This window comes from Gadus chalcogrammus, chromosome 10, assembly GCF_026213295.1.
Source record: "Gadus chalcogrammus isolate NIFS_2021 chromosome 10, NIFS_Gcha_1.0, whole genome shotgun sequence".
Taxonomy (NCBI): domain Eukaryota; kingdom Metazoa; phylum Chordata; class Actinopteri; order Gadiformes; family Gadidae; genus Gadus; species Gadus chalcogrammus.
Genome location: NC_079421.1, coordinates 19,558,375 through 19,585,874, shown reverse-complemented (window position 1 = coordinate 19,585,874; position 27,500 = coordinate 19,558,375). Strand labels below are relative to the sequence as shown.

The 27,500-nt window shown below is 47.5% G+C and overlaps 3 protein-coding genes across 3 annotated transcripts in view; 2 read left to right on the top strand and 1 right to left on the bottom strand.

Annotated features, from left to right (window-relative positions):
• Positions 1-2,627, top strand: part of LOC130390794 (serine/threonine-protein phosphatase 2A 55 kDa regulatory subunit B beta isoform) — a 13,331-nt gene extending 10,704 nt beyond the window's left edge. The window contains exons 5-7 of the mRNA XM_056600938.1: positions 290-381; positions 871-994; positions 1,415-2,627. Of these exons, the coding sequence (XP_056456913.1) occupies positions 290-381; positions 871-994; positions 1,415-1,570 (372 nt within the window). The 3' untranslated portion in view covers positions 1,571-2,627. The remainder of the gene's footprint in view (positions 1-289; positions 382-870; positions 995-1,414) is intronic.
• A 2,381-nt stretch (positions 2,628-5,008) lies between these two features.
• Positions 5,009-6,424, top strand: gpr151 (G protein-coupled receptor 151). Its single transcript, XM_056600133.1, has one exon. It carries the CDS (start codon positions 5,009-5,011, stop codon positions 6,422-6,424), a length of 1,416 nt encoding a protein of 471 aa, XP_056456108.1.
• Positions 6,425-12,125: 5,701 nt separating this feature from the next.
• The window catches only part of adam19b (ADAM metallopeptidase domain 19b), a 22,535-nt gene continuing 7,160 nt past the window's right edge, over positions 12,126-27,500 (bottom strand). Inside the window, exons 4-22 of the mRNA XM_056600132.1 lie at positions 24,887-24,965; positions 24,703-24,779; positions 22,914-23,124; positions 22,566-22,631; positions 21,736-21,807; positions 21,220-21,386; positions 20,492-20,576; positions 19,812-19,951; positions 18,728-18,905; positions 18,144-18,233; positions 17,043-17,238; positions 15,822-15,930; positions 15,125-15,338; positions 14,617-14,694; positions 13,744-13,852; positions 13,340-13,469; positions 12,933-13,035; positions 12,309-12,677; positions 12,126-12,152 (exon numbers count right to left, since the gene is read on the bottom strand). Of these exons, the coding sequence (XP_056456107.1) occupies positions 12,126-12,152; positions 12,309-12,677; positions 12,933-13,035; positions 13,340-13,469; positions 13,744-13,852; positions 14,617-14,694; positions 15,125-15,338; positions 15,822-15,930; positions 17,043-17,238; positions 18,144-18,233; positions 18,728-18,905; positions 19,812-19,951; positions 20,492-20,576; positions 21,220-21,386; positions 21,736-21,807; positions 22,566-22,631; positions 22,914-23,124; positions 24,703-24,779; positions 24,887-24,965 (2,500 nt within the window). The remainder of the gene's footprint in view (positions 12,153-12,308; positions 12,678-12,932; positions 13,036-13,339; positions 13,470-13,743; positions 13,853-14,616; positions 14,695-15,124; positions 15,339-15,821; positions 15,931-17,042; positions 17,239-18,143; positions 18,234-18,727; positions 18,906-19,811; positions 19,952-20,491; positions 20,577-21,219; positions 21,387-21,735; positions 21,808-22,565; positions 22,632-22,913; positions 23,125-24,702; positions 24,780-24,886; positions 24,966-27,500) is intronic.

The following is a 27,500-nucleotide window of genomic DNA, read 5'->3' as shown; positions in this document are numbered from 1 at the left end:
GAAGAGCATATGCCTCTGGAGATTATGCATGCGTGCTCGTCCGCGGTAAAACAAAAGATAGGTGACGAGAAAATAGGAGCCAGCCGAGGCTGCTTTCTGCCCTGTGTGTCGTTTAGCATCGTTAATAATTGGTAAGGTTCCTAATCATCCACTAATGAAGCAGGTACCAAACCATTTGGGCTTTTTATAGTAGTTATCAGCCATAAACAATTGGCTTATCTTGGTTATATAACCACCAAAGCTTGTGTAACAGGAATTCTTATGTTCTTATGTGCTCCTTTGTGTTCAGGTCCATGACTACCTAAGAGGAAAGCTTTGCTCTCTGTATGAGAACGACTGCATCTTCGACAAGTTTGAGTGCGTCTGGAACGGATCAGATAGGTGAGACACCTCAGCCGAGCATAGATTTGTTTCTACATCCATCATTCTATCACCTATCCGTCTTTCCATGAGTTTGTCCATTCCTCCATACATCTATCAACCCTTCCATGATCCATCTGCCATCATCCTTCCATTCAACCATTTAATCATCCATCCTCCCCCCTCCCTTCCATCCATCCACCTCCACATCCATCCAGTCACACATCAGCCACCCCCATCACTGCATCTCAAATCTATGGATCATGGACAATCTGTTCTGACATTTGTCTCATCCTCTAAGGTTTCCATCCTTTTATCTACCCCATCTACACATCCATGCACCTAGCACCAACCCACTCATCCAACTGACGCCCCCCCCCCCCCCCCCCCCCATACACACACTCATCCCCCCCCCCCCCCCCCCCCCAACTCATCCATCCATCCATCCACCTAACCCAGACACACTCATCCCCCCATTCCTCTCAACGACCATGTCTTTCTGGTCCCCAGTGTGATCATGACCGGCTCCTACAACAACTTCTTCCGGATGTTTGACCGCAACACCAAGCGTGACGTCACCCTGGAGGCGTCCAGAGAGAACAGCAAGCCCAGGGCTATCCTCAAACCCCGCAAGGTAGCGTAAACCATACATGTGCAACACACTGTGAGGGATAAACATTCAGCCGTCTACATATCGAGTCATGGTTGGAGTAAAGTGTTAACTCCGAGCCGAAAGGACCTGCGTTCAACCCCGACGTCTACATTTGGATTTACATTCAGGGCATTTAGCAGATGCTTTTACCCAAAGCGACTTATAATAAGTCTCCAACCTAGACCCCCTTCACTGCTGCTGAATACTTGATGAGGTACACGCCACAACGTTGTGTTCCGAACTCGGGGCAATCGAGTTCAGCCCTGGGGAGGGCGGCTGTGACGTACCGAGGTGACGCCGTGAGCCTAAGACCCAGCCAAGTCACCGGATTACGTGTGAGCCACACTGGTGTGAGTCACCTTTTCCTCGAGGGTAATTCTTGCTCTTTGTTTGCTCCTTCAGGTGTGCGTCGGGGGGAAGCGTCGCAAGGACGAGATCAGCGTGGACAGCCTGGACTTCAGCAAGAAGATCCTCCACACCACCTGGCACCCCCAGGAGAACATCATCGCCGTGGCGGCCACCAACAACCTCTACATCTTCCAGGACAAAGTCAACTAGACCTCCATCTGCACCCTCTTACTGCCCCAATCCGTCCACCCCGTCTACTACTACTACCCCCGTACCAGCCCTTAACCCCGCTCAAGGGAGTAGGGCCAAGAGAGAGGTGCATGGAGAAGAAGGAAGAGAGCGATTGGGATGGATTTGCTCTTCCTTCCTCCTGTTCGTCCTGGTTAGGTTTCACAGCTCTCTTCATCGCTTAAGGCGGTGCAGCGCATCCTGGGAAAGGTTGAATGTCCGGTAGGGTATCCTGTGACTGGTTTTTGACACTGAGGGACAAATTAGACGGTTTGGAAAGTGAAACCCTATCCCAGCCTGGATACAGCTGGATAGAAAACCGATACGTCTACGCCCGGAATAAAAAGATCACACGAGACAAAAAAGAAACCTTGCACAAGCTGTTTTGTGTGTCCGCAACTCTTAACTCGTTGAATTTAATTTATTTAGCCACACAGACACCCATCTCCCCCCCTCCCCCTCGAATAGGCCATGAATCTGTGTCCTTGCAAAGAGCACTGCTGGAAGATCGAAAAGACAATTATTTTACAAAAAAAGACGGATGTGAGATCTGTGAACAAAGAGCACATGGACGAAGGAAGGAATCTACAGCAAGCGAGGGATGCTCAACGTGACGACAGCACCCCCTGGTGGCCGTTCTGCTAATGCTGCGGTGCATGCGTTTAACCCCAAAGGTTCTCAGACTAGAGATGTCATCATGGGGCCTCAGCAGACAGCGCCACCCCCACTCCCGGTGGTGATCTGTCTGAATTTGGACTGTTATACCAATGGAAAATGATCCAGAACTTATTTGCTTTGGTAGCACTGGAAATCGAAGACAGCAGCTGTTGTGTTAATGCCTGTGACTTAACTTGTATTATTTTTAGTATTTTTATGTTAATGTCCCTCGAGTGAGAAACGTATGTGTTGTCATTGTGAAGGAGGAAGAACCAATGGTCGTTCTTCGAGGCCGTCGTCATTTTTATCGAGTCCTTCCCTCTTGGTCAAACGATTCTGTTTAGAAGCTGTGGTGCCTTCTTTTTAGTATTTGGGGGTTTGATGTAAGGGGTGGGGGAGGGGGGCGGGAGGGCTTCGACAAAGGCAGGAGTTTTGAATGTCTTTCAATGAAATGTTATTTTAGGATTTCGTTCTTGGTTTTTCGTTTTTTTCATTCTAGAAAAGGAACAGATCGCACAGAGAAAGTACAAAAGTCTGCGGGTTTGGCGCGGACTAAGTGTGTTTAAGGGATCATCTGTCCCACTGTGACGTCCACGAAACAAAAACGACAAAACTGTTTTCAACCAATTAACTCAAGCAGAAACCACAACAGTTAATTCTAGTCAGTGTCAACGAGCTTCTGACCAAATAGATCCACACTCTCTTTCTCTCTCTCGTAATGTTTTACACTTAATGCAGAGTCATTCCAAACTAATCCTTAGTTGGTCACGGCACCTTCATGAAGCGGCTGTTGGATCGGTAGGACGACTCTTATCGAGCAGTCCATTGGCATTAGACCAACGGTGTGTTTAGCTCCAGACAGGTCGGTGTTGCATGCGCTGCATTTGGATACCTACACCAAGATGCTATGCAAGGAAAGTGTTTTCAGCCCGTTGTCCTATAAAAAGTAGCCTGTTGTTTACACGCATCGAGTTTCAGCCGATTGTCGAGGCCATTTCATGTTTCTCCAGACGGAAGCAGGTTATTTTTGTCACTGATCTGTGATTTCCTTTGGGACGTTTGACCCGACCAGACGCCTTGATCGAGGGAGGGATGGGATTTTTTTCTGGTCCCGTAGGAATGAAAAAGAATAACCGACAAGACTCTGTGAATTCAGGGAATTATTCAGCGTGGTTCCTTTAAACAGTACGTCTTCTAAACAAATCCTTGTGAATCTTCTAATTGAAAAAAATGTTTTATAGCTCAGAATGTAATGAAAGGCAATTAATTACCATGCAGTCTTTATGCTTACTGAACTTTCTTTGATTAAAAAAAGAATAAAGATGTGCAAGTTGAATTCACGGTGTTGGTAACCTTATTGTCTGGCCTTATTAAATCATCAAATCATATGAATATAACTGACTCAACATTTTACCTAATTGTGCAAGATTGCCCCCATGTGGACAAAAAGTGATAAATAAAATCACCGCCATAATATTTGGAAATTTAAAAGCCATTGCATCTTGTTGATTTAAATCTCAACTCCTAATAATAATCCTAATAATCTGAATGTATTCGTTTTGAATTCACTTCTTTGAAATTCATGGCATTTCAAGTTAATCAATTTCCAAAACACTAAGAATTCAATTGCTAGACATTCAGAATTCAAAACGTTATGGCAGTGATTTGCCTCCATAGCTGTGAAGTAATTGCTGTGAACATTGTAAGAAAAAAAGAAGAAAAATGAATACTCAATTTACAAGAAAATGTAAAATTGATCAAAATGATAGTGGTTCCATTTCCTGGTCAAACTAACTAACAGGACTAATGGTCACAAAAGTGCTCTTTGTGTTCTATTCGGGGGACGAAATTACTAAGATTGATTTCTGGGACTACTAAGAATGAATTTCAAGATTGCAAAAAAATGAAAAGATAATGTCCTAATTAAACAACCACTGTCTTTTAACAGTATAGGCCTAGTGCAACTTCGGAACATGGAATAGATGTAGTACAAACGTCATTCAGCATTGAATATATTATGATACATGGAATGCATACATATTCAAATGTTTACAAAATTGCATATTTTTACCTTTTCAATTATCCTACACCACCACAACATGTAACATGTAGATGCCAGTTGATTTCTTAACAGTTACTTTCATGCATTTTGTCCTTATAATCAGAAATTAAAGAAACTGTTTATATAGACTATAGAGACTTTCTATAGACATTTTACATAAATGCACAATAAAACCATACTACATGCTTTTTGAAGCCTCTATTCCTAAATCTTAAAAGACTGCAATATCTGATAGCCTACATAATGGCAACCTATTGATCCTTCATTGCTACAATCCTGACTGAACATACGCACCAACCGAAGGGGAGACCTAATACAAAGCCAATGCACATATGCAATAATAAATGATAAAAGACATGTCCTTTTTAATTGGCCCCACAGGACTGCAGACGATGCCCAACGTTTGAATCAGCTGGGGGATGAGGCTGTCAATCAAAGCTCATATTTATAGCAGGGCTGCCGAGCCTGTGCTTACTCACAGCAGACGTACGGAAGCAGACACCTCCAGCTCCTCCGAACACCACCAGGGACCGGCTGTTCCTCTCAACAAGTTGGTATTAGATCCCACTCCAGAGGGACTTTTATTAGTTTTACCCGTCGTGAAACATCGTCAATCTTGCAAACTTTCCTTTCATCTCCTTGTGACCTCCGACGTTGGACTTTTTTCCCCCCGACCGTCTGCCGCCGTCAACTCCGTCACCATGGATACCGAGCCGCCCGGCTCGGACAACGGCACGGCGTCGAACGGCAGCTCGGTGGACCGGAGGTTCTACCTGGACCGCGGCTCCTACCAGCACCTGGACCCCGGGGACCTGCGCTCAGTGGTCCCCGCCCTCCTGGGGGTGCTGTGCGCCGTGGGCCTGGCCTGTAACCTCAGCGCCATGGCCGTGCTGGTGTCCAATGCCCGCCGGGGAAAGCTGTCCCTGGTCAACGGCCTCATCTTCAACCTGATGCTGGCCGACGGCCTGGTGCTGGCCTTCAGCGTGCCCTTCCGCGCCGCCGCCTACCACCGCTCCAGCTGGACGCTGGGCTGGCCCGTGTGCAAGACGGCTGACTGGTTCTTCCAGTCCTGCATGGCGGCCAAGAGCTTCACGGTGGCGGTGATGGCCAAGGCCTGCTACCGCTACGTCTCCGGCCCCAACAAGCAGGTGAGCCTCCGCCCGGGCTCCATCCTGGTGGTGCTGCTCTTCACCTGGCTGACGGCCTTCTCCGTCACCGCCCCCCACCTGCTGTTCGCCACGCTGCGGCGGGAGAGCCGCGGGCTGGTGTGCGTGATGGCGCCGCCCCCGGAGAGCCGGGACTTCATGTGGGTGTACGTGAAGGCGTACCCCCTGGCGGTGTTCTGCCTCCCCCTGAGCTTCGCCATGCTCTACTTCTGGAAGGCGTACGGGCGGCGCCAGCGACGGGCCACCAAGACGCAGAACCTGCGCACCCAGATCCGCTCCCGGAAGCTGACGCTGATGATCTTCTGCCTGACCGCGGCCATGGCTCTGCTCTGGCTGCCCCACTGGGTGGTGTGGATGTGGGAGCGTCACCTGGCCGAGAGGGAGCGGGGCGAGCAGGTCGGCTCCTCTCCCCCCCTCCTGCTCTCCCTCTCCGCTCAGCTGCTCACCTTCTCCCTGTCGCTGGTGAACCCGCTCGTGGTGCTGTCGCTCTCCGAAGAGTTCCGCGAGGGTTACTGGGGCCTCTGGAGGCGGCTCACCCTGCGCAAGCAACCCCCGCCCAAGGCCAAGCCCGGGCCCCACAACCCCACGTCCCTGATGTCCCCTCACCCAAGACCGGAGACCTCGGGCCAGCAGAGAGAGGATCGCCCTCCCCAGGGCTCCGCCACATCTGTTCACGGCCCCAACACGGAGAGTCTGCGTCAGCCCCAGGCGGTGGTGGAGGAGGAGGAGGCGGAGGAGGAGGAGGAGGAGGAGGAGGAGGAGGAGGAGGAGGAGGGATGCGGAGGCGGCGGGACGGAGGTGGATGAGAACAGCCTGAAAGACGGCGTCGCGTTGCCCGACGTGGAGCAGTTCTGGCACGAGAGAGTGGCTGGGTCTGTGACGGATGAAAACGACCCCGTGCCCTGGGAGCACCAGGGAGGGGGGGAGACAGTGGGGAAGGCGGTGATCTGATCGCTGGCCCGGGCTCACATCACAAGTAAGGCGTCCGATTAGCGTTAGTTTGATCAGCAGAGCAGAGTTTGTGGTAAAGAAATCGCAAATGCATCTGCATTCAGAGTTTGAGGTATTGTCTTTTGTTTGTCGTCACATTTTTGATGGCTGATATTAAAAGCTATTAGTAAAAGGTAACAAATATGTGCAATGTCATGAATATTAAAGGCTTTAAGCTGTAATACTACTGTTACTGTGGGTATCCCTTGAGGTATATATTGAGATTAATTATGTCAAATGTCAATTAAACATTGACATTTTTTTCATATTAGTCTCATTGGCCGGCCAAGGAACATTTTAAATAACGATATGGTGGTGTAAAAGTGGATTTTGTAATATGTATTTGTGTAATGATGGTTAAATTGTCATGTGCTTTTACCAATAAAGTTAATTACAAAAAATACGTCACTCCAATTCCTGAATTGTCTCATTAATATAGATTAATACTGTATAGCTGTGTTCTTCCCTCTCACATAGGTGAACCAATTTATATCAATAATCAATTTAATGGATAAATTCAACTTCTTCTGATTGCATTTCTGAAATGTATACACAAAGGCGCGCACACATACACACACACACACACACACACATGCACACGCACGAATGCACAGCTAACGACAGGGATCAGACATCGTCAGATGGACCCCCTGTGGGCCCCTGGTCATTAAATACATCTTCATAAGGGCAGATTAGGATCAGCAGGTGATCTCATTAGTGGGAAAGGGCTCTGCTTTGAACCGGCTGCCATCGTGCAAGTCTTCTCCCAACCGTTGGGGGACACGTTAGGGATTTTCTCTTCGACATCTCGCAAAGCAAACCCGAATTACCCGATAGGTCAAAACCCCACACGATGGGGGAAGGGGGGCTTGCAAGATAACAGGAAGTGATGTCACGCGTGAGATGCGATCGATATGCCTTACCAGCATCCCGGCAGAGTGCAACACACTGATGCCTTTTGTAGATTCTCTCCAGCTGAGCTGCTCATGAAACTAGTACTAGTACACGTCATGGGCTGGTTCACTAGACTAGGAGGCGTTTTGTATTGTGAAAGAACCGACTGGTGAAATGAAAAGTAAGGAAAACAAAGAGAAGACAAAAGATATATAATATTTAGGTCATTATTTTTCTTTCACTACCTCCTTCTCCCTCTCCCTCCCACATGACATTTTCCTCCCATAAATTATTGATGGTGACCTTTCCCCACCAGAGGAGGGTGATCATTTGACAGACCGCTTAACCCCATCATTAGTCCCCGAGCAGGCTAGCATTAGCCTGTAGACCACCAAGCCATACCTGATTCTCACTGCAGCTGAGGGTGGCTTTTTGCATTAGTATCTTCATGCAGGAGAGCTACCAATTAAGGCATCACCCTTGGGTCACCATGGTGCCAGAACTGAGCCATACTCACATTTCAATTCATGTGTGTGTCAAAAACACAAATAATAAGCAAAACTGCGCCTGAAGAGTTTATTTGAGTTGTCTGATTAGTGGTTTCCTGACATTTGTGTTGTTATGTTGGGATGTTTACACACTAGACGTCATGCTGAATCTCCCAAGCCAAATTGCGGATTCATAACGTGCAGATTCAAGAGGATAGTTGCGGATTATTTGTGGTCCTTTTTTTCTAAACAAAGGATTCCTCTAATATCTAATATCTATCCCTCACCAGAATGTAGAGACAGGGTGGAAGAATTGTGAAGACTAGATTGTGTTTGTTGTTTCTGTGTTGTTACATGACTATAAGGATTTATTGACTTTTTTTTAGCATAGGCTACATCATTTATCTGTGAACATAGGGAGGCAACACAAACCAAATGATGTGACTGCAGTGATTCTGCAGTCATGCAGAACGCAACACTCAGAGTTGCTCCAACGCTAATGGTGCGCTGTTATTGCTCTACTCTTGAGTAATATGTTAATACGTCAAATAGACATTAGCCCTGCTAAATGAAAGAATGGAAGAGAAGAATGTAAACGGGCAGAAGAACATGGTACACAATGGTATCACACGGTACAAGGGTATTATAACACTGATAACATAACCATAGTGTAAATAGAGTGAACAGGGCTGGATAAAGCACATGGGCAACACTTGTTAATGTTTGGCATTTGTGCATCTGTGGATTATAAATGGTCTTAATTTAAAAGCACTTGAGGGCGTTGAAGCATTAGGCCTACAGTTTGCCTCTGTATTGAGTTCTATAATAAGCGCTAAGTGTTTCAAAATGTTATCATAATTGTAATGATTGCACCAAGTGCATTCATTATAATGCACTCGGTGATGATGTCCACGTTGCAATTATTGTTTTTAGGGGGGGGGGGGGGGTACTTGAATGTTGGAGCCCAGGGGCCCAGTGAAACATTCATATGGCACTGAGAGAGTGAAGGTGGATGTGGAACGTGTGGCATCCCGCATTACAGGTGACCCACCACAGAGTCTTAACGAGGGTGCCTTAACGAGGTCGCCTTAACGAGGTCGTTAAGCACAGGTGGGGGAGCCCTGAGCAGGTTAGACTCCACCCTGGCTGTGAGTGGCGCACTCCCGCCGCGCTGGGGTGGCAAGCCCACTCGTTTAAATGTCTCAGCCAATCCTCCCCTCTAATGAATGACACACCACGGGAAGTGACACGCCAGCCATGACTAGCTAATTATCCCCAGCAGGAGGGGGAGAGGGAGAGAAGGGGGGGTCACGGCTGCAATTAGGGAGCCTATATGTGAAGCGTGTTCCCCTTGGCCTGGGCCTCAGTCTCCCCCCCCCCCCCCCCCCCCCCCCCTCCTCTCGCTGTGTGATGGATGGAGACCCTCGCTGGGCACCCGATGAACAGTAGTACGGGTGGTTGGCTACGTGTGTGTGTCAGCCAAAGAAATCAATTTGTGTTTTCGTGAGGGTTTGTGTGTGTGTGTGTGTGTGTGTGTGTGTGTGTGTGTGTGTGTGTCAAAGTGTAAGAGGGGTTTGATTCATGGGGGGTCTGGTGTTGGTATTTAAAGAGGGCTTTTGATTGGAATACTTCAGTCTTTCATGTCTATGAAACATAGAGAGATGTGAAGAGCAGCCACCTTTAGCTGTGTTCTACAGTACACAGGGGGGGATGACGACACAGTAAATAGTAAATGGGCCGCACACTACAGAGACAAGCCTTGGAGGCCGTTGTGGAATCAAGATAAAGTTGGATGTGTTTGCCATTTCTAGTCACACTGAGACAGAGTAGTCTAACGTTTGTATCAAAAAGTAAATTTCAACCTAACCCGTTTTCCACAAATCTTTCCAAACATTATTAGCAAAATAAAGAGGAATTTCGTATTTTGTGAGGTATAGTTTGAATCGACACAGAGCGTCGTCTGCTGAAGTATTAAATTGTTACCAAAGAAGATGTGTTACAATGCCACCTATCGGCCGAGTTTGGTAACTACCCCTCTCGACAAGAGTCCTGGCATACTAGTTATATCATGTTATTTGTAGTCTGCTTAATGTGTAGTAGACTTATTGAGTATTTGCTTCTGGGATCTAGAGTATACATTGAAGGGCAAAATAATAGTGAAATATGCCAACATAGACAAATAAAGTTTCATTTGTATAGGTTTATTTGAAATCCAGTTGAAGGCACAGTGCTTTGACCTGCCTCTACATTTGCATAAGTGTGATGATCAGGTGACATACCGCATATGGAAGTGTTTCAGCATGTCAAAATAGTGCATGTACACCCCAGGCATTTACACTGCAGGTAATTGGCCATGGAAGCCTTATTTCTCAACAGACAATACATTCAGTAACTTAATATGAACTAAATATTAACAATATTTTGGATGGTCTAAGGTCATTCCGAACCTTAAAAAGACCAAGGTTTCCTGTCACAGAGCTGTGAGACTTTCATTTCAGCGTCTGACATATCTATAACATCCAGGGCTGTAAATCGAACACAGATATGCGTAATTTGTCCAGTCCCTCGTTTTCACCGTTCCCCTTGTTGTGTAAACTCATGGCGAAACAAAACTGATAAAACATGAGGAGGTGAACTAGGTCAACAACAAGGACAAAGGCCTGACTGATCGTCCCTGTCACAACCTAATAACCAGACCTGGGATTTGGTGTTTCAGCAGAAGTCGCTAAAAGTGCACCACATTAACGGGATACATACCCTTGAAATACACCGATATATACAGTTATTGCTACAGATAAAAAAACAAAGGCGTCCCTAGTTATTAACATAAACATATACACATACACAAAGCATGCATGACATTCGATGATTCCCATGAATCCAGCTCATTGCATCTGATCCGTCAACATTTATGAAGCACAAAAGCCACATGATAGCCAATGTGTTCTTAATATAAGATATCCCGGTAAAGCTTGTTCGGCTCATTTTCTCGTAACTACTCGTACACAGGCTGCAATGTAAACATACAATCACTTTGTGTTTTGTCCGGGGTGGAATAAATACAACAGGGGGAAATGTTTGCATTACTCTGCTACATCACAAGGAGAGGCTCCAACAATCGTATCGAAATATATCAAAATCAAATAAAAAAAAATCAGGACCAAGGTCAGGAGATGTCTATGGCTATACATAAAAATAACACTGATGAGGCCTATCTCCTATCGGCCTGCAAGACCGCAAATGAAAGCAAGAGAAGATATGTTGTACACAACATAACACAACATATCCTCAGAACACAACACAGGTCAATGCCCACAAGTAGGCTACCACAGGTAGAACTTTCACATTCATGATAGAAACAGTTTACCAGATATAACAGTGCAACATGCCTTCTGCTTCCCTTTGAAGTGAAACGTTTTTTTTCCAGATTTGGCTTTTTAAAGGGGTCGAGGAGATGATCAAATTAACATAAGAATTGTTTGCATTCAGAGAAAATATATAAAATCAGGTGTCATTGGTGCAAATCTTTAAACATCCAGCAGGGCTTGAATCCAACTCCTTTGGTTGGTTCAAGATGGATAAGATAATGTGTAGGTTAAAATAACGTTAGGTACAGAATAACCACTGTTCCTCCTAACTACACAGACAACACAAAGCCTAAGCCCTTCTCTTAGTTCACTTACGAACCTCTAGCCACGTTCAGCCAGGGGTGAAACATATAAATGATGGAGATAGAGACAGGCTGTCCAGTTAAGGGCTTTGAGTGGTGCACCACAATATCCTCCCTGATATCTGGCTTAAGTTCCTGGAAGAAATACAAAATATAAAAAATGAAGGTAATTTCTGATACTAACATTGATAAAACAAATCAATAAAAAAACTTTCTGGGCATTTTTATTAATTTATTACATAAATACATATTATGTTAGAATAATGTATAATAAATTATAATTTATAATTTCAGACAGATTAACCAGGTCACCTGTTTCACTTTTTCTGTCCAGCAGATGGCGTAAATGCAGCTTTTCCTCTCTCGAAAGCGTCATTGGTCACATTGAGAGACTTCTTCGGTGGCTGCTCCTGTTACAAAGGAAAATAATACCAGCGACACATGGTTACTCGAATCAGTTACATAGGTATTTTTAAACGGTGTCAAATATATTTTATTTCGGGGTTCAGTGTTTTTTAGTTGAAGAAAAAATGCATGCTTTTTTATTGCACTTTGTTATTTTCTTACCAAAAAAATGTTTGCAATTAAATTTTCATCGTCTTTTCCTCAATTATCCGGTGAACCGAACATAGAGCAACTCCAAGGTACAGGACAACCCAGGTCAACAAAAGCTTTCGCAATTGCTTTTGCTAATACCATGTCTATTGTTATTCCTTACACCAATCAGAAACACCAACAGCGCTGGATAATAATACGGGGCGGGGGTTATTTTGGTTTTCAGCTCTGATCTCACCGGAACGGTCCTTCTCACGGGACAGGGTGGGGGCGGTCGGTTCGGGGCCTCCGGGCGGGGGCTGGGGGGGCCCGGATCAGAACCCTGGACCCCGAGGTGCGGAGGCGGGGGCGGAGCAGGAGGCGGTGTGTGCCCCTTCCTCGGCCGGCCGGCGTGGACGGATGGAGGAGCCGGTGGAGGAGGTGGAGGAGGGGTGGGGCGGGACTGGGGCGGAGCGGGCCCCGAGGTCTGAGGCCCCTGCGCCGGGACCGGTGGGGGTCCGAGCGCGGGCTTGGTGGCGTAGGCCGGTACGGGGGGAGGCTTCCCGGTGGGTCTCACGATGGAATACCTGGAGCGGGATGCGCAGGGCGGGCCGGGCCGCGGGGTGGACTGGGGGAGGGGAACAGGCGCTTTGAGATGGAGAAGTTGGGCAAGACAGTGAAGAGGCAAAAGTGTTCTACAACCGGGGAAGTTAAGTAAACGGGAAGTTGCCTAACCCCTACCTGCTCCTGAGAGACATCTGTCTGAGGGCACTGAGAGATGCTCTGAATAAAAATGCATCTGACGAAAGGCTCGATTTGAATAAACGCTAAACAAAGCTGCGGTTGCTTGTTAAACAGAGGTGAGTTGGGCCTTCGCCCGTACCTGCTGGAGAGACTCCTGTCTCTTAAGCGAGAAGGTGGGGTTGCTGTGACCGTGGGCGGGGCCTGTGGTGGGCGGAGTCTTGGCCTCAGCTGGTCTGGGACCTCTACACACACACACACGCACACGCACACACACACACACACACACACACACACACACACAGACACAGACACAGACACACACACAGACACACACACACACACACACACACACAGACACACAGCCTTCAGCAAGGGATCAATGATGGCCTGGAACTCAGCCAAACGTCTCCCACAATCTCTCCCCGGTGAGCTTCAGTATAAATAACCACGGAGTATGGGCGGCTGTTTGACCTCTGACCCTGAGCCGGGAATATGACGGATGAGGAACATGGATGGATGGACGGAGGCGGTGTAGGGTGGACTTACTGCGGCATCCGGGCGGTGGCGGGGGATTTCAGGGGGCGGAGCTTATGCCTGTAGCAGCACCCGAGTGTAACGGCGGCCAGCGCCAGAAACAGAACCAAGGGCAGGATCAGCAGGAGGGGAAGGAGGCCTCCTGCTCAGCCAGAAACACACAGAGGAAGGGACTTCTGATGATGGCGCTAGGCTAGCACATTTTAGCTTCTGTAAGGCTGGATACACATTAGAGCGCATCATCATCACTTATGTTGCTCCACTTGTAATGTCTGATAAATCCTGATAAAAAAAAAAAGGCTCTGTTAAAAAAAGTTTGATTTTTTTAAAAGAAAATAAGTGATTCCAAAGCTGATTCGGGATCACTTTGAGTTGATTGGGTGACGAGGGGACCAATGGATGACAAGGCGTCTCACCCCGACTGATGACTGGTCCGCTGTCCACGCTACCCCCCGCCCCCACCCGGTCGCAGAGGGGCGGGGCCCAGCCTGAATCACAGTGGCAGTTGTGGTAGTTGTTACACAGCTGAGGAGAAAGAGGAAGGAGGAACAAAACATTAGCGGTTACAGACAGCGATTGCAGAATCGTTATGTGTTTATGTATCCTGAGTTTCACTCTCTACTGATACCAGTGTTTCCCCAATGTTTTTTTCATAATACTGTCTATAAATTCAAATTTGTAGGCTACTTTCTATATTCAAGTTACTTGTTGTGTTCCTTTATCTCTTGATGCTGCGTCCATTTAGACTAAAGCCGTTCATGAGCTAATGCCATCAACAGTATCATGTGTTTTTTATTCTTGTATAACAGACACTATTTTGCTGTCAATATTTTTACCCACGATTTCTCCAATGACAATGTTACAATTGAGGGGGGTGCAGTAGGGGGCACCTATTAAATATATGTTAAAAAAAACAATAGAACCAAGATCATTTCTAATTCATGAATTTTGCACAACTGATTGCAATGGCGCCAGTCATCCAGCGGGGGCGCTGCACCACTGCTGGATGCAGGGGTGCATGCAGGGGAAACGCTGGATGCACTCTGCCATGAGTCTCATCTGACCTATGATAAGGTGGAAGGACTGAGATCCAGGGAACGGGGCTGGGCTTGGTTCACTCTTCAGTGTGTAAGCCGACGTAGCGTAGCAACTCTTGGCTCGCCGGATATTCCCTGCCACGCTTGGCAGTCTGACAGCCCAGCTCTTTTTCATTTTCCGAGCAGCACCTCCTGTTCCCAGCACCTCCTCTCTCTCTTCCCCTTCCTCCCCCCCACAGGCTGGTTACGTACCCCGTGGCCATGGCACTTGGCACTGCACTCTCCTGCCCGTAGGAAGGAAGCGTTGCGGCACTGTCCCTCGAAGCAGAGCTGCAGAGGTAGGGGGCCGAGGTGGAATGACACGGGTGGAGAAGGAGAAAGTGGACAGTACATTTATTCCTTTAACAAAGGGTAAAGGAAAACGAGTGCAGCCAAATTTGAATTTAATTCAAGGATCAGCATGCACACAGAGTTGAGGGCGCTGAACGATGAGAGAAACGCATTGGGTCAGGCTTGTTCGGTTCAAAGTTACGTGAGTTTTTTTAATGTATTATAATTCATCTTTCCTTTTCTTACATTCATAACAATTTACCTACATAAAGAACACAATCAATCTGCTCTAAATATGAGTAAATACTTTGTAGTAAATATATTATACTCAATTTCTGATACACAATGTCTGAAACCCTTAAACACACCGACCACATCACCGATCACAGCCCCAAACACCCCCCCCCCCTTCCCCCGTCCCCCTTCTCACCGAGTCCGCCCCACACTTGGTGCCGGTCATGACCAGCCCCGGGTCCAGGGTGTCCCCCTGGCCCGCGCCCTCCTGCCCGGGCTGGTAGACGTGGGTGCCCCTGCACAGGATCACCCCGTTGCCCTGGACCACCGTGGTGTCTATGGAAACGGCGTTGGTCTCGATGGGCTTCATGGCCGAACTCGCGCACTGGATCTTACCGCATTTAGCGTCTCTGGCGAACGCGCAGGAAGGAGAAGAAAGGAAAAGAGTTGACTGGATCAACTCGGTGCACCTGAGGCCTTGAACGCTAATAACATCAGACTGAGGGCCATCATCATTCGACGGGAGGAAGGTTGCAACACTTTAGAAGGGTCCTTTTGCTGGGTTGGTTTGTTTGCTGCGTATTCTATAGATTTTCTGATGGATATCACCTCACAAGATGGCCTATGGATATCTAATCACACCAGTGTACAAGACTACAGAACCAATGATGATGGACAACCCCATGCACTCCCTTAATCACTCGTATGAGTAAGAATGTGCTCTCTTTTCACAAGACAAAGCATATGCTACTTTATCTCAAGGATATGAATCATAATACGACTAGTATTTTAATACTAGAGTCCTCTTTTCTATATCTGTCTCTAAACGTACACATTAGAATATGAATCACGACAGAGTGTCCTATTTGTGTCGACCATATAAGGTCTCTCACCTCTCCTTGCAGCCTCGGTATTTCCCCAGCAAATCTTTACCGCAGTTCCCGAAGGAGTCCCCCGCCTTGTTGACCCGCTCGAAACACACGTCAGGCGCGGGGTGACCATCTGGGAGAATACACCGGCAGGTACACATTTGAAACGTTAAGTAGCACACACACACACACACACATGAAACACCTAAACACAGGAAAGTCAGTCACAGATGACTCTCTGAGAGAAGACATAGCCAGGTACACATTTCAAACAATATGAAACACACACATGAAACGCAAGGGCACAAACGCGCACACACACGCACACACACACACACACACACACACACACAAATACCTACACACATGTATATATAACATGTAATAAAATACACTAACTCATTTGATTCCTATAGCTAAGTCTTTCCAATTGTTGTTTAGAAACCTCCTCATGCAAAGCACTATTGTGTAAACTTTCACTTCAATATCGATTGTATGCTTTATTTGTTTTCAGCCTAACTAGTGAGTTGCCTTGGAGAGAGAGACAGAGAGAGAGAGAATGTGTTTTCACATCCAGTTGGCTGGCGTTCCAGTAAACGCTTATTCTACCTAGTTTTGGGTCTCTTTAAGTATCTGTGTGTTCAGGTTTAGTATCTGTTGTAGAAGTTGATTCTATTTGCTGCATTTTAGACACCCAAGTGTAACCTGACATCCTGATTTCACCAGCTGTGGTTGGTTTGCACTTCAAACAACACGTACAATTAGATTTCACAAGGACATAGAATTAGCGTTTCATATAATGTACATTTGGGCTTTGCTGTGTTTAATATTCTTTTAAATGGCGTCTGCTTTTAGCATTTCCACATGCTAAAAGCAGATCAGAACCATAAAAGAAGAGCAATACGCCTCAATACACGTAGCCCCACCAGGCAGGCTAACTAGTGCTGGCCGATGTTGAGTTGGCTGTACTACACTCTTACAGATCCCCAAGCAAAATAAATCGAGCCCCCCCATTAAACCGTCTTTTGAGCTCGTCTGCTGTCTGTCATAAGATATTTGACCAGATCAATATTGTAAATAAGAAACTTTTCTTAATGTTTTATCTGGAAAAATAAAGGTTAAAAAAATAAATAAAATAAATAAATAAATAAATATGTATATATATATATATATATTTAGTCCACAGTCTGGTCTCACTTATTTGTGAGACCAGACCCATGGTGTCTCCCCTGGCGTTGGACTCACCGGCCCCCCACAGTGAGCGACACTGCTGCTCCAGACTCAAACACATGCCGGTGTAGCAGTAGCCCCGCCCCCCGCCACACCCCACGCCGTCCACCAGGTAGAAGTTGGCCGGGCACGACTCCGCCTTGCCGTCGCAGTACTCGGGAAGATCACATGACCCAGAGGGGGCGCGACACTCCACCCCGGGACTCTTCAGCTGGAGAGAGAGAGAGGGAGGGAGGGAGGGAGAGAGGGAGAGAGAGAGAGAGAGAGAGAGAGAGGAGGAGTGGGAGAGAGAGAGAGAGGAGGAGTGGGAGAGAGAGAGAGAGAGAAAGAGAAAGAGAGAGAGGGAGAGGGAGAGAGAGAGAGAGAGAGAGAGAGAGAGAGAGAGAGAGAGAGAGAGAGAGAGAGAGAGAGGGAGAGAGAGTGGGAGAGAGAGAGAATGAGAGAGAGAAAGAGAAAGAGAAAGAGAGAGAGAGGGAGAGGGAGAGGGAGAGGGAGAGGGAGAGAGAGAGAGAGAGAGAGAGAGAGAGAGAGAGAGAGAGAGAGAGAGGGAGGGAGAGAGAGAGAGGGAAAGAGAGAGTGAGGGGAGGGAGAGGAGGAGTGAGAGAGAGAGGGGGAGATATTAGGCCATTTTAATTAAAAGCATGTGGCTGTGAGGAATTATCAAATTATTTTCACTATAATAACTAATATCAATTATTCGATATAAGCGTTATAAGTGAGACACATATAATGTGTCTCACTGTGTGAATATTTAATATCTCTATGCATTTGATAGCTGGATTCAATACAATTGTACTAAAGCCAAATGTGAGAATATAAATCATGATATTTTTGAAGGATTGTTGGCAACGGCTTTTAATTGTCCTGAGTGGACTTTTCACATCATATTTCATCTACAGAGCAGATATATATCCTACATATATAGAGCACATATATGGACGCATACTGTCAGACACGATTGAATGTTGAGATGCCTTCCTGCCTATTGCTCATTAATGAGATGCCTCCAAAGCTCACAAAATTCTTTGGATAGAAGCCTATACCAAATAATGGATGATGAAGAGCGATGGAAAAGCTAAGAAACGACTGTCGGAATGTCGGTATGGATATGAATACCTTGCAGTCATCACAGCAGACTCCGTGGGCACATTCGGCCCCGGCTTTCAGCGTACAGTTGTTGGCATTACAGCAGGGGCTGGTGCATTCCTAGCCACCAGAAGAACATTAGTGGGACACTAAATACACTGCAACACACGGTGCAAGGAATCACTCACCATTCACTCCCATGTGCTGAGGTAGAGGCAGATTAACACACGTACACACTCACCGGCACATTGTAATCATTCACCACTACTCACTCCGATGCACTGAGATGGACACAGATTAACACAAGTACCCACACATCGGCACATTGTACACACAACGCCTCATTGTGCACACACACCCACACGGATACAAAACGATTAAAGAAAAGCCTCTGTAATAATGACATTGTACAGTATTTCCATAACACCTTTTTTGCCAGGCACACAAAGCTCATTACAAAGTGAGTAAGTGTGTGTGTGTGTGTGAGTGTCATCCATTGAGTTGGTTTCCTGTGTTGCATCAGAGGAACCCACCTCCCACCTCCCACCTCCCCCGCCACCCCCCCTGCCCCGTCCACCCCCAGTTCCTCCACACGCCGCCTGACCGGTGCGTACCTCTTCGCCTCCGCAGTCACACTCCTCGCCGTCCTCCAGGTAGCCGTTGCCGCAGCGCTGGCCCCCGTACATGGCCCTGGTGTTGGGCAGGTTGAAGAGACACTTCCCCCCTCCCGAGCCCAGGTACCGGGACAGCTCCCTCTGGTTGCAGCCGTTGAACACACGCGGGAAGGGGTCCCTGGGGAAAATAAATGTACCGTCTTCAAGAAGGATACATGGTCGAGTTTTACGCAGACGCAAATGTGTCTCACTGTGTGAATATTTAATCCCTTTAGGCATTTGATGGCTGGATTCGACACAATAGCACTGAAGCCAAATGTGAGAACATAAATCATGATATTTTTGAATGATTGATGGCAACAGGTTTTAATTGTGCTGAGTGGACTTTGCACATCATATTTCATCTAAAGAGCAGATATGTATATCCTATATATGTGGAGCACATATATGGACGCATAATATGTCAGACACGATTGAATTTTGACACATGTTGACACTCCGAAACAACACAACCAAAAAGTAAAACCTGTACATGTACTATCTTAAAGAAGAATACATGCAAAGGTTTTACAATATGGTTGCATGGTTTAGGAGTGTTCACTATGGGGGTTGAGGATGTCCTAGACAGGTCTTGTGAAGATAAGATAGGGGTAAGCATCACCATGGTAACGTTAAGATGAGTCGATACACAAAACAGACGAATGATGAGAAGGAAACCTTCAAAAGAGGGATTGTATGTTTTCTCTTATAAGGAGATCAGGAGACTATTCTCGTCAACAAACAACATCAGTGCAAACCAGGATAGCCTTGATTCTATTCCTATGATTTATCCTTAATTTTTACCTTCTACATGAATAACAAAATAAACCTCCACCCACGACTCAATCGACCCTGGGATTCATTTCTTCTCTCTTCCCTGGATCAGTTGGTTAATGGACGTCTAAAAAAGCATCTACTTTGAGACGAATAGCTCCAAGTACAGTGAGGAAGGAGGAGAAGGGGACAAAGTGTCTCTGGATAGACAACATCGCGTGGGGGCTGGGGGGGGGGTGGGGGGAGCAGGGGTTTAGACGAGGTGGCCCACCCGGTGGCCGCGGCCATGATGCAGCCTCCGTCCTCGGGCCGGGCCTGGCAGCATCCCGCCCCGTCGTGGCTCATCCCGAAGTTGTGCCCCATCTCGTGGGCCATGGTGGCGGCGACGCCCACCGCTGACTTAGCGTGGTCCTGGTACAGGGAGGCGGGGCAGAGGGAGCAGGGAGTGAAGGGCGTGGTCGACAGGACGACAGGGTGGAGAGTCTAATGTATGCTGGCCAAGTGCAGGTTGACTTGTAACCGGGAGGTCGCTAGTTCCATCCCCGGCTCCTCCTAGCCGAGTGTCGAGGTGTGTCCGCGCGAGACACCTCACCCTGACTGCTCCCGACGAGCGGGCTTTCTCCTCGCAGGGTTGAATCCACCGTCGGTGTGGGAATGTGTGTATGAACCATGAAGGTAGCTCTTGATAAAAGCGTCTGCTAATTAACCTAAACGTAATGGTAAATATACGTTTGTCGGTTTGACTGATTCTGGACGAATATGTGATCACTGGTGTTATGTGTCTACTGTGCTAAAGCAGAGTTTGTTAACAAAACCATCGCACTCTGCTCATTAAGTATACAGTTTTTATCATGAAAGGAGGCTGAGGGAGAACTTAACGATTACTAATATCATCAGGTGACCAGAGCGTAACGGGGTCAACGTAAGTACAGCCCATGTTGAAGGTCTTACCGCGTTCACACCCCCGGACTGGTAGTCAGAGCACATGGCCTTCAGGGGTGCCAGGCCGATGGTGGTGCCCTGGAACGAAATCCCCCTGCAACAAGGCAGCACCGCTAGTGAGTTCCACTTGGGAAAAACGCCGAAAAACAGCTAGCACTGTCATTTGCATTGACGGTAAGCCGGTAAATTAAAAAAAAATACTTAAAAAAAATATTGAACTTCCTAGAATTGGAGGCAATCTGGAGTCGCAAATCAAGCCCAGAGATGGGGACATGGAGGGGGACGAAGAGTGAGATAGAGAGAGCTAGAGTGAGGTAGAGCGAACTAGAGTGAGGTAGAGAGAGGTAGAGAGAGGTATAGGGAGGTAGAGTGAGGTAGAGCGAACTAGAGTGAGGTAGAGAGAGGTAGAGAGAGGTATAGGGAGGTAGAGCGAGGTGGAGCGAGGTGGAGCGAGGTGGAGCGAGGTGGAGAGAGGTGGAGAGAGGTGGAGCGAGGTGGAGCGAGGTGGAGCGAGGTGGAGCGAGGTGGAGCGAGGTGGAGAGAGGTGGAGAGAGGTGGAGCGAGGTGGAGCGAGGTGGAGCGAGGTGGAGCGAGGTGGAGCGAGGTGGAGAGAGGTGGAGAGAGGTGGAGAGAGGTGGAGCGAGGTGGAGAGAGGTAGAGAGAGGTGTGCGAGGTGGGCGAGGTGGGTGAGGTGGGCGAGGTGGGTGAGGTGGGCGAGGCAGGGCCGGGCCACTCACGTGATGAGCTGGGCGTTGTCGTTGGGCAGGGCGCGGAGCTGCTTGCGTCTCCAGGCCAGGAAAGCTGCCAGCGTGCTGTAGGGGTTGTCCGACACGGCGATCTGGTCCCGGTTCGACCACACCTCCAGACCGATCAGAGCCACCCGGATGTTCAGGGCCCTGTAGTACTGGGAGAGGGATCCCGAGGTAGAAGCACATCAGAGGTCTGCTCCGTCAACGCTTGGACGCATACATGGAGTGTGTGACTGTGAGTAAGCCAAAAGGAATGGCTGCACTTGCACCTACGACCTGCATGGCGGTAACAGTTTTTGAGTTGTGGATTTTTTATAATTGGCATTCATTGTTTTGCGCTCCTTTGATTCGTTATTTGCAAATTTCTGTTGATTGGTTGTAGATTGTTTTGTCAAATGTGTAATGCACACCTCAGCCATATCTAATTCCTGTATGTATCCAGGCTCGCTGAGTGTGTTTGGGTAGCGGGTGGTAGGGTGAGTGGGGTAGCAGGGTAGTAGTTACCTTGTCAACCAGGTTGGCAGCCTCCAGTAGCTTCCTCCTGGTTCGGTCGAGATCAAGGCCGTGCTTTTCAAACTGGAACGGATACACATTTTCATTTTAGGATATGAGCTATAAAGACACTCACAACATAAGAACAGATTGGTTTTATGTCCCTTTAGGGGACAACTAAATAGCCCAGTTACCTGGTTTCCATTACCATGGCAACACCGTTACCATAATTATGTCATTATAATGAAAACCGTTCCCATTGTAACAAGGGACGTTTTTTTTTCATTGCATATCAAAGGTGCTGACAACTGATAGCTATTTGTTAAAATAAGTGTTAAATAGCTCTATATATATGTGTGTTTTGTTCTGTAACATGGCATGAGGTCTTCCAGTCTCCCCGAACATTTTTTTGTCATCCAAAGAGGCAGTACTCCTTCACGGGCAGGAGCAGGAGGTCAGTGTTGACTGACGTTGGAGGAACAGGCCAAGCTACTGATACCAGCGCTCCCAAGGAACGGCTTCAACAACCAAACACGCAAAGCAAAAAATGCTAAAAGGAAGAACGGGAAGAAGCAAAGAAAGCGCCCAGTAACAAAGAGACAGGCGTCATGCAGGACCCATGTCCGTGTGGTCACTCAGGGAGGAGGGAGGTGAGTGCTGATTGTCATTTTGTGCAAACTTCCTGTCAGTTAGAACAAAAAAAGTCCCTTCTGATTCGTGTGAAGTGACCGTTGCAACTTTTTATCAACCGCAGTGCAGGAAGAGGTATCTTAAAAATTGACACTATAATCATCGCAACAGGATATGGCGTCAGTAACACCAAGTGCTCATAGTGAACTAACCTCGGCATGGTCGGCCACCAGCAGCAGCTCCACGTATTTCATATTCTGGCTGATGTCTCGTCTTACCTTTAATTGGAGAGAAAAGGTCACAGTCTGAGCTACAGTGCAAAAATCGCTTAATAGAGGACATAGTTTGTATCTTGATAACGTGCTTAGCTGTGGGCTGAAAATGAACCATCTATCGGTCATCCTTTTGGTGCATTTTGCAGGAGCTTGTATCCAAAAACGTCTCAAAGTGAATGTTTCAGATACATATGTCTCTCAGGAGCAGGTAAGGCATCTTGCTCAAGGATGCACTTTCAGTTAGGCTGGGGGTTTCAAAACCTTTTTGGGCGGCAGGGAACTCACCCTCGCTGTGTGCTCCGTCATCATTCCGTGGATGAAACGATCGAGAGAGTCCTCGTGCTCCTCGTTGCCATGGTGATGCGGGCAGCTGCCGTTGCGCAGGCGGAGGCTCTCGGCTCTGTACACGGCGTGGGGAGGCGGCGACGGGGTATCCGTGGCAACGGGGAGAGGCTCGACGACGTAGCTGACGCTGGTGTTCAGAGATATCAGCCCCCTGGGGAAACGGAGGAGAAACGCAACCTTGTGGTTCCGCGCAGAGACACTTCGATGCTCAGACGCCTGATCAGATCGTTTCCGATGATTGAGGTCTCGGCTTCGACATTTCAGCATCACAGTTCCTCCTCTGAAATGCATTGAAATATCAATATATTCTCTCAATGCATCAATGCATTTTTTCAGGATTCATCCAAATTGACTAACAGTGAATGTCTTTAAGGTGCAGGTGGAGGGTTAGGAATGTTCCGCAAGCATCACTACAGGTAGGCCGGGGACATAGGGGATCGAACCCAGTACTTTTTTGGATGGGAGGAGAACACAAAAAGAACAATAAATGATCATGCCCCTAATAATGAACTAAATTGTGGCACAAAGGAGCTTTACCATCTGGGATGCGATATGCAGAAGAGGTGTGTGACGGTGCTGTTTGCGGCTGTGTGTCTCAGGCACTACGTGTGTGTAGCTCCACCAGGTATGTGAGCCACACAGGCTGCTGCCTCATTGCATCATTACATCACATGCACGAACGCACGCTACCCAGGTGCAAACTCTTGCATATGCACACATGCACACGCACACATGAACACACTCACAAACAAACACTAATCACAGCAGCTGTGACAAGCATCTGGAGAGGCTGGACGGCAATAGTTGACTTCCTCTCCCTGACACAATCCCCAGAGACCTCATGTATCCGTATCAAGCTCAGTGTGTGCGTGTGCTTTTGTGCGTGTGTGAGTCTGTTTGCATTCATGTGTGGTTTAGTGTGTGTGTGTGTGTGTGTGTGTGTGTTTGTGTGGGTGCATCCGCACCTAAGCCCCAGTGCTGGGTTTGATTCCGCCCGGACACAGAAAGGAATAAAGAATGTATACCAGGAGGAGGATGTATTCATCGATTGGTCCGTTGATGCTGCACAGATGTGCACTGCTGCACTCACGATGTGCACGCCCATACACAAACACAGCGGCTAGGTCAGAGCTAAGTCATCCAGCGCTGGTCCCTCAGCTGTTAGCCTTTCCTCTCTTGGAGACTCCGAGAGCAGGATATATCAGCTGCACCGGCGCCATGTCAGGGGAAAACACTGGCTCTTTCTCTCTCCGTCTCTCTTAGTGTAGTCACTTGAAACCACATCGGGAGGCAGTGACCTACTAAAGTACCCCACTGCTTTACATAATAGAACTGAGGCCTCACATGAACCCATTCATCCACGGTGTTGGGAGAAATGCACTTGCTACCCGATTCTTCTTTTACTTCCTACTTAACTAGAATTAGCAGCACTATGGTTATTTTTTTTCTGCTCATACATTTTTGTCCTTGTATACCCAGAAACACAGTGACCACCTGCGACGAACAAAGTCGCAAGTCGATAGGTGTTGATTGGTCGGTGTATGTACCTTTCTCGTGAATGTGACATGCTGAACAATTGTAGAACTGCTCACAATTGAGTGGTTGGGGGTACCATTGAGTGGTTGGGGGTACAGCCTCAATTGCAGATAGGGTTGATATAGGAAAACATCAAACGTCCTAAGAACGTGGGCAATACAAATCCCACGCTGCCCAAAGCGTGAGCCCTTACCTAAGTCCTGAACAGGTGCTGACTGCCACACTGGACCCCTCCATGCCCTGGACCTCCCCATGGTAAAAACAGTGGCCCTGCAACAGAGAATCATGTACTTAGCCTCTGCCCCATCCTATAATGTCCGTCATACAGGGGGGGGGGGGGAGGGCGTTGCAGGTGAGACACTGTCTGGCAGACTTACTGTGTGGCCAGGGGTGGAGGTGCGACGGCTGCCAGACGGAGTGTACCATATCTCCTGGTATCCGGGGGACAGCAGCTGCCTGTAGGACAAGAGTAAGCACAAGAAGTAAAACATCAGGACAGAACAGACTACAGCATCCTATTCAGCCTGTTTTGGCCCAGGGAACCCATTTTTGGTCTGATATTTTCTGGCGACTTCCAACGTCTAACATTTTGGTGTGTCTTTTACCCTGTCCATATCTGCCTGTTATAGCAATTTGTTGTGAACATATGCACTGTACACTAAAATGCGATAAGTAGTAGTTTTGGCTACGGATCTGTCATCATCGTCTGTTAGTTTGTGCAGGACAGGTCAAACGCTTTAATGGTATCGATAGATAATCTGCAGCTGGGAAACACATTGTAAGAAGCAACTGCACTGTGGTTTATAGCAATGAATGAGTGCAGGACTGTGATGTACATAAAATGTGACTTGTAGGTCTCTTTGGATGGACCCGCCACTGCCATTAATAAATGACGTAATATCAACGTTATATAGAGCGCCCTGGCCAGCTGTGAGTGCTTCTCCCACGACGAACCTGCGGCTCACAAAACAGCCATTCTAAAAATGAAAACACAACTCAAACTGCAGAGAGGGAGAGAGAGTGAGATCCTGGTAAAGCCCTCGAACGATTTTTTCGGCACTGATGGAAGATAAATAAAACATCATGCAGCAGTGCGGGAGTGTATCGTGTAGGAGTCCATAGCGAAGGTAGCTCTGGTTGCATCAATCACAGCTTGACCTCACGGTGTTCGGGAAGCCAAGGCAGTAGACGTAACCTCCTTATGGTGAGGTAGAGTTTACTGGTCTTGCAGGGATTCGCGGGTTGACAGGGCTATTATTCTCCGGCCTAAAACTGTTGCCACAGAGAACTGGATGAGATCCAACACACTCCATACTCTCAGATATGTAAAGAGGGGAGGTGAACATGGATATAGACACAGTAAGGAGACATCACATCATCTTCTGCAGGGTGTGTGTGTGTGTGTGTGTGTGTGTGTGTGTGTGTGTGTGTGTGTGTGTGTGTGTGTGTGTGTGTGTGTGTGTGTGTGTGATTTCTGTGCATAATGTGTGGATTCAGCATCCGTCGGTCCACATTTCAACATTTGTAAACATTTGTGGCCTAATATTTACGAATAGTACAAACCCTTGTTTCCTCTTTCCTCCTCTCATTCGCTTTGAAAGTCTCTCAAAATCCATTCTTCCTGTTTTTAATAATGAAATAGCTTTTCCCTACAGCTGGTCGGTCTCTCTCCCTCCCTCCCTCCCTCCCTCTCCCCCTCTCCCTCCCTCCCTCTCCCCCTCTCCCCCTCTCTCTCTCTCTCTCTCTCTCTCTCTCTCTCTCTCTCTCTCTCTCTCTCTCTCTCTCTCTCTCTCTCTCTCTCTCTCTCTCTCTCTCTCTCTCTCTCTCTCCCATCAACTCATCCTTCCGCTGACAACCATAATCTGATCTACCAAGCTTGAGCCCCAGGCATCATGGCATGATACGGGGGGGACAGCTGCATTCAGGAGGAAAACCCATTTCAATGACGGCACTTCAAATGATATACATATCACAATTGATGCATCTAAAATGTCGTTGTTATGGCACCTGAGCCCATCCTCATCAATCAGCATGGTCATGATGGATGTTACAAGGGGGGATGAAATGGATGGGAATTTGAAAACGTGAATGATTAAAACATTTAATGACCCCTCCCCCCCGCCCCCAAAGCGGTCCATCCGCTGAAACAATGGCAGCTTGTTGCTACAATTGGGCACAATGCAAGCACAGTGAGATAAAGAGCAATAGAGCACGCTCTTAAGGGAAGGGAGGGGGGAGAGATGGGAAGGGAGGGGGGGGAGAGAGAGAGAGAGAGAGAGAGAGAGAGAGCGAGAGAGAGAGAGAGAGAGAGAGAGAGAGAGAGAGAGAGAGAGAGAGAGAGAGAGAGAGAGAGAGAGAATAAGAGTAAGACAAGAGTGACAGCAACAAGAGAGAGATAAAGTGAGAGAGTGAGAGAGGCATACAGACAGACACAGAGACAGAAAGACAGATAATGAGAGAAAAAGAGGGAAGAGTAAGACAGACCGACAGAGTGAGTCTGTCTCGTCATCACTCAACTGATTAGCATTGACCCCCCCCATTGGGGAGTCAAAGCAGTCATAACCACAATCGACGTGTCCGTCACGTCATTATTTCTGCAAGGGCAGCAGGGGGACTTCCATGCCGTCATGTGATGGCATCTATAAAGGTCCTTCACTTGTCCTCCATCCTGTCCTTTATATCAACCAGTCAGCTCCAAATTCCTCAATACATCTCCTTTGTTTATTCATTGTTCTACTTTTTGCTTTCTATTTACGATTTCATCGAAAGCTCAGATACGTTCCATTAAGGAGCAGGTAGAGGGTGAAGCGTCTTGGCTCAAGGATACCTACAGGTCTGCAGACAAGGAGGTTCGACCTCAGAACCTGTCAGCTGGGAGTCGCAGACACCAGCCACTATTACTCTCCTCTCCAACGAATCTCTTCTAGTTTCTCCTAAAAGCCCCAATTGGATAAAAGCAGCCCATGACACATGATGGCAATTGACAGTAGT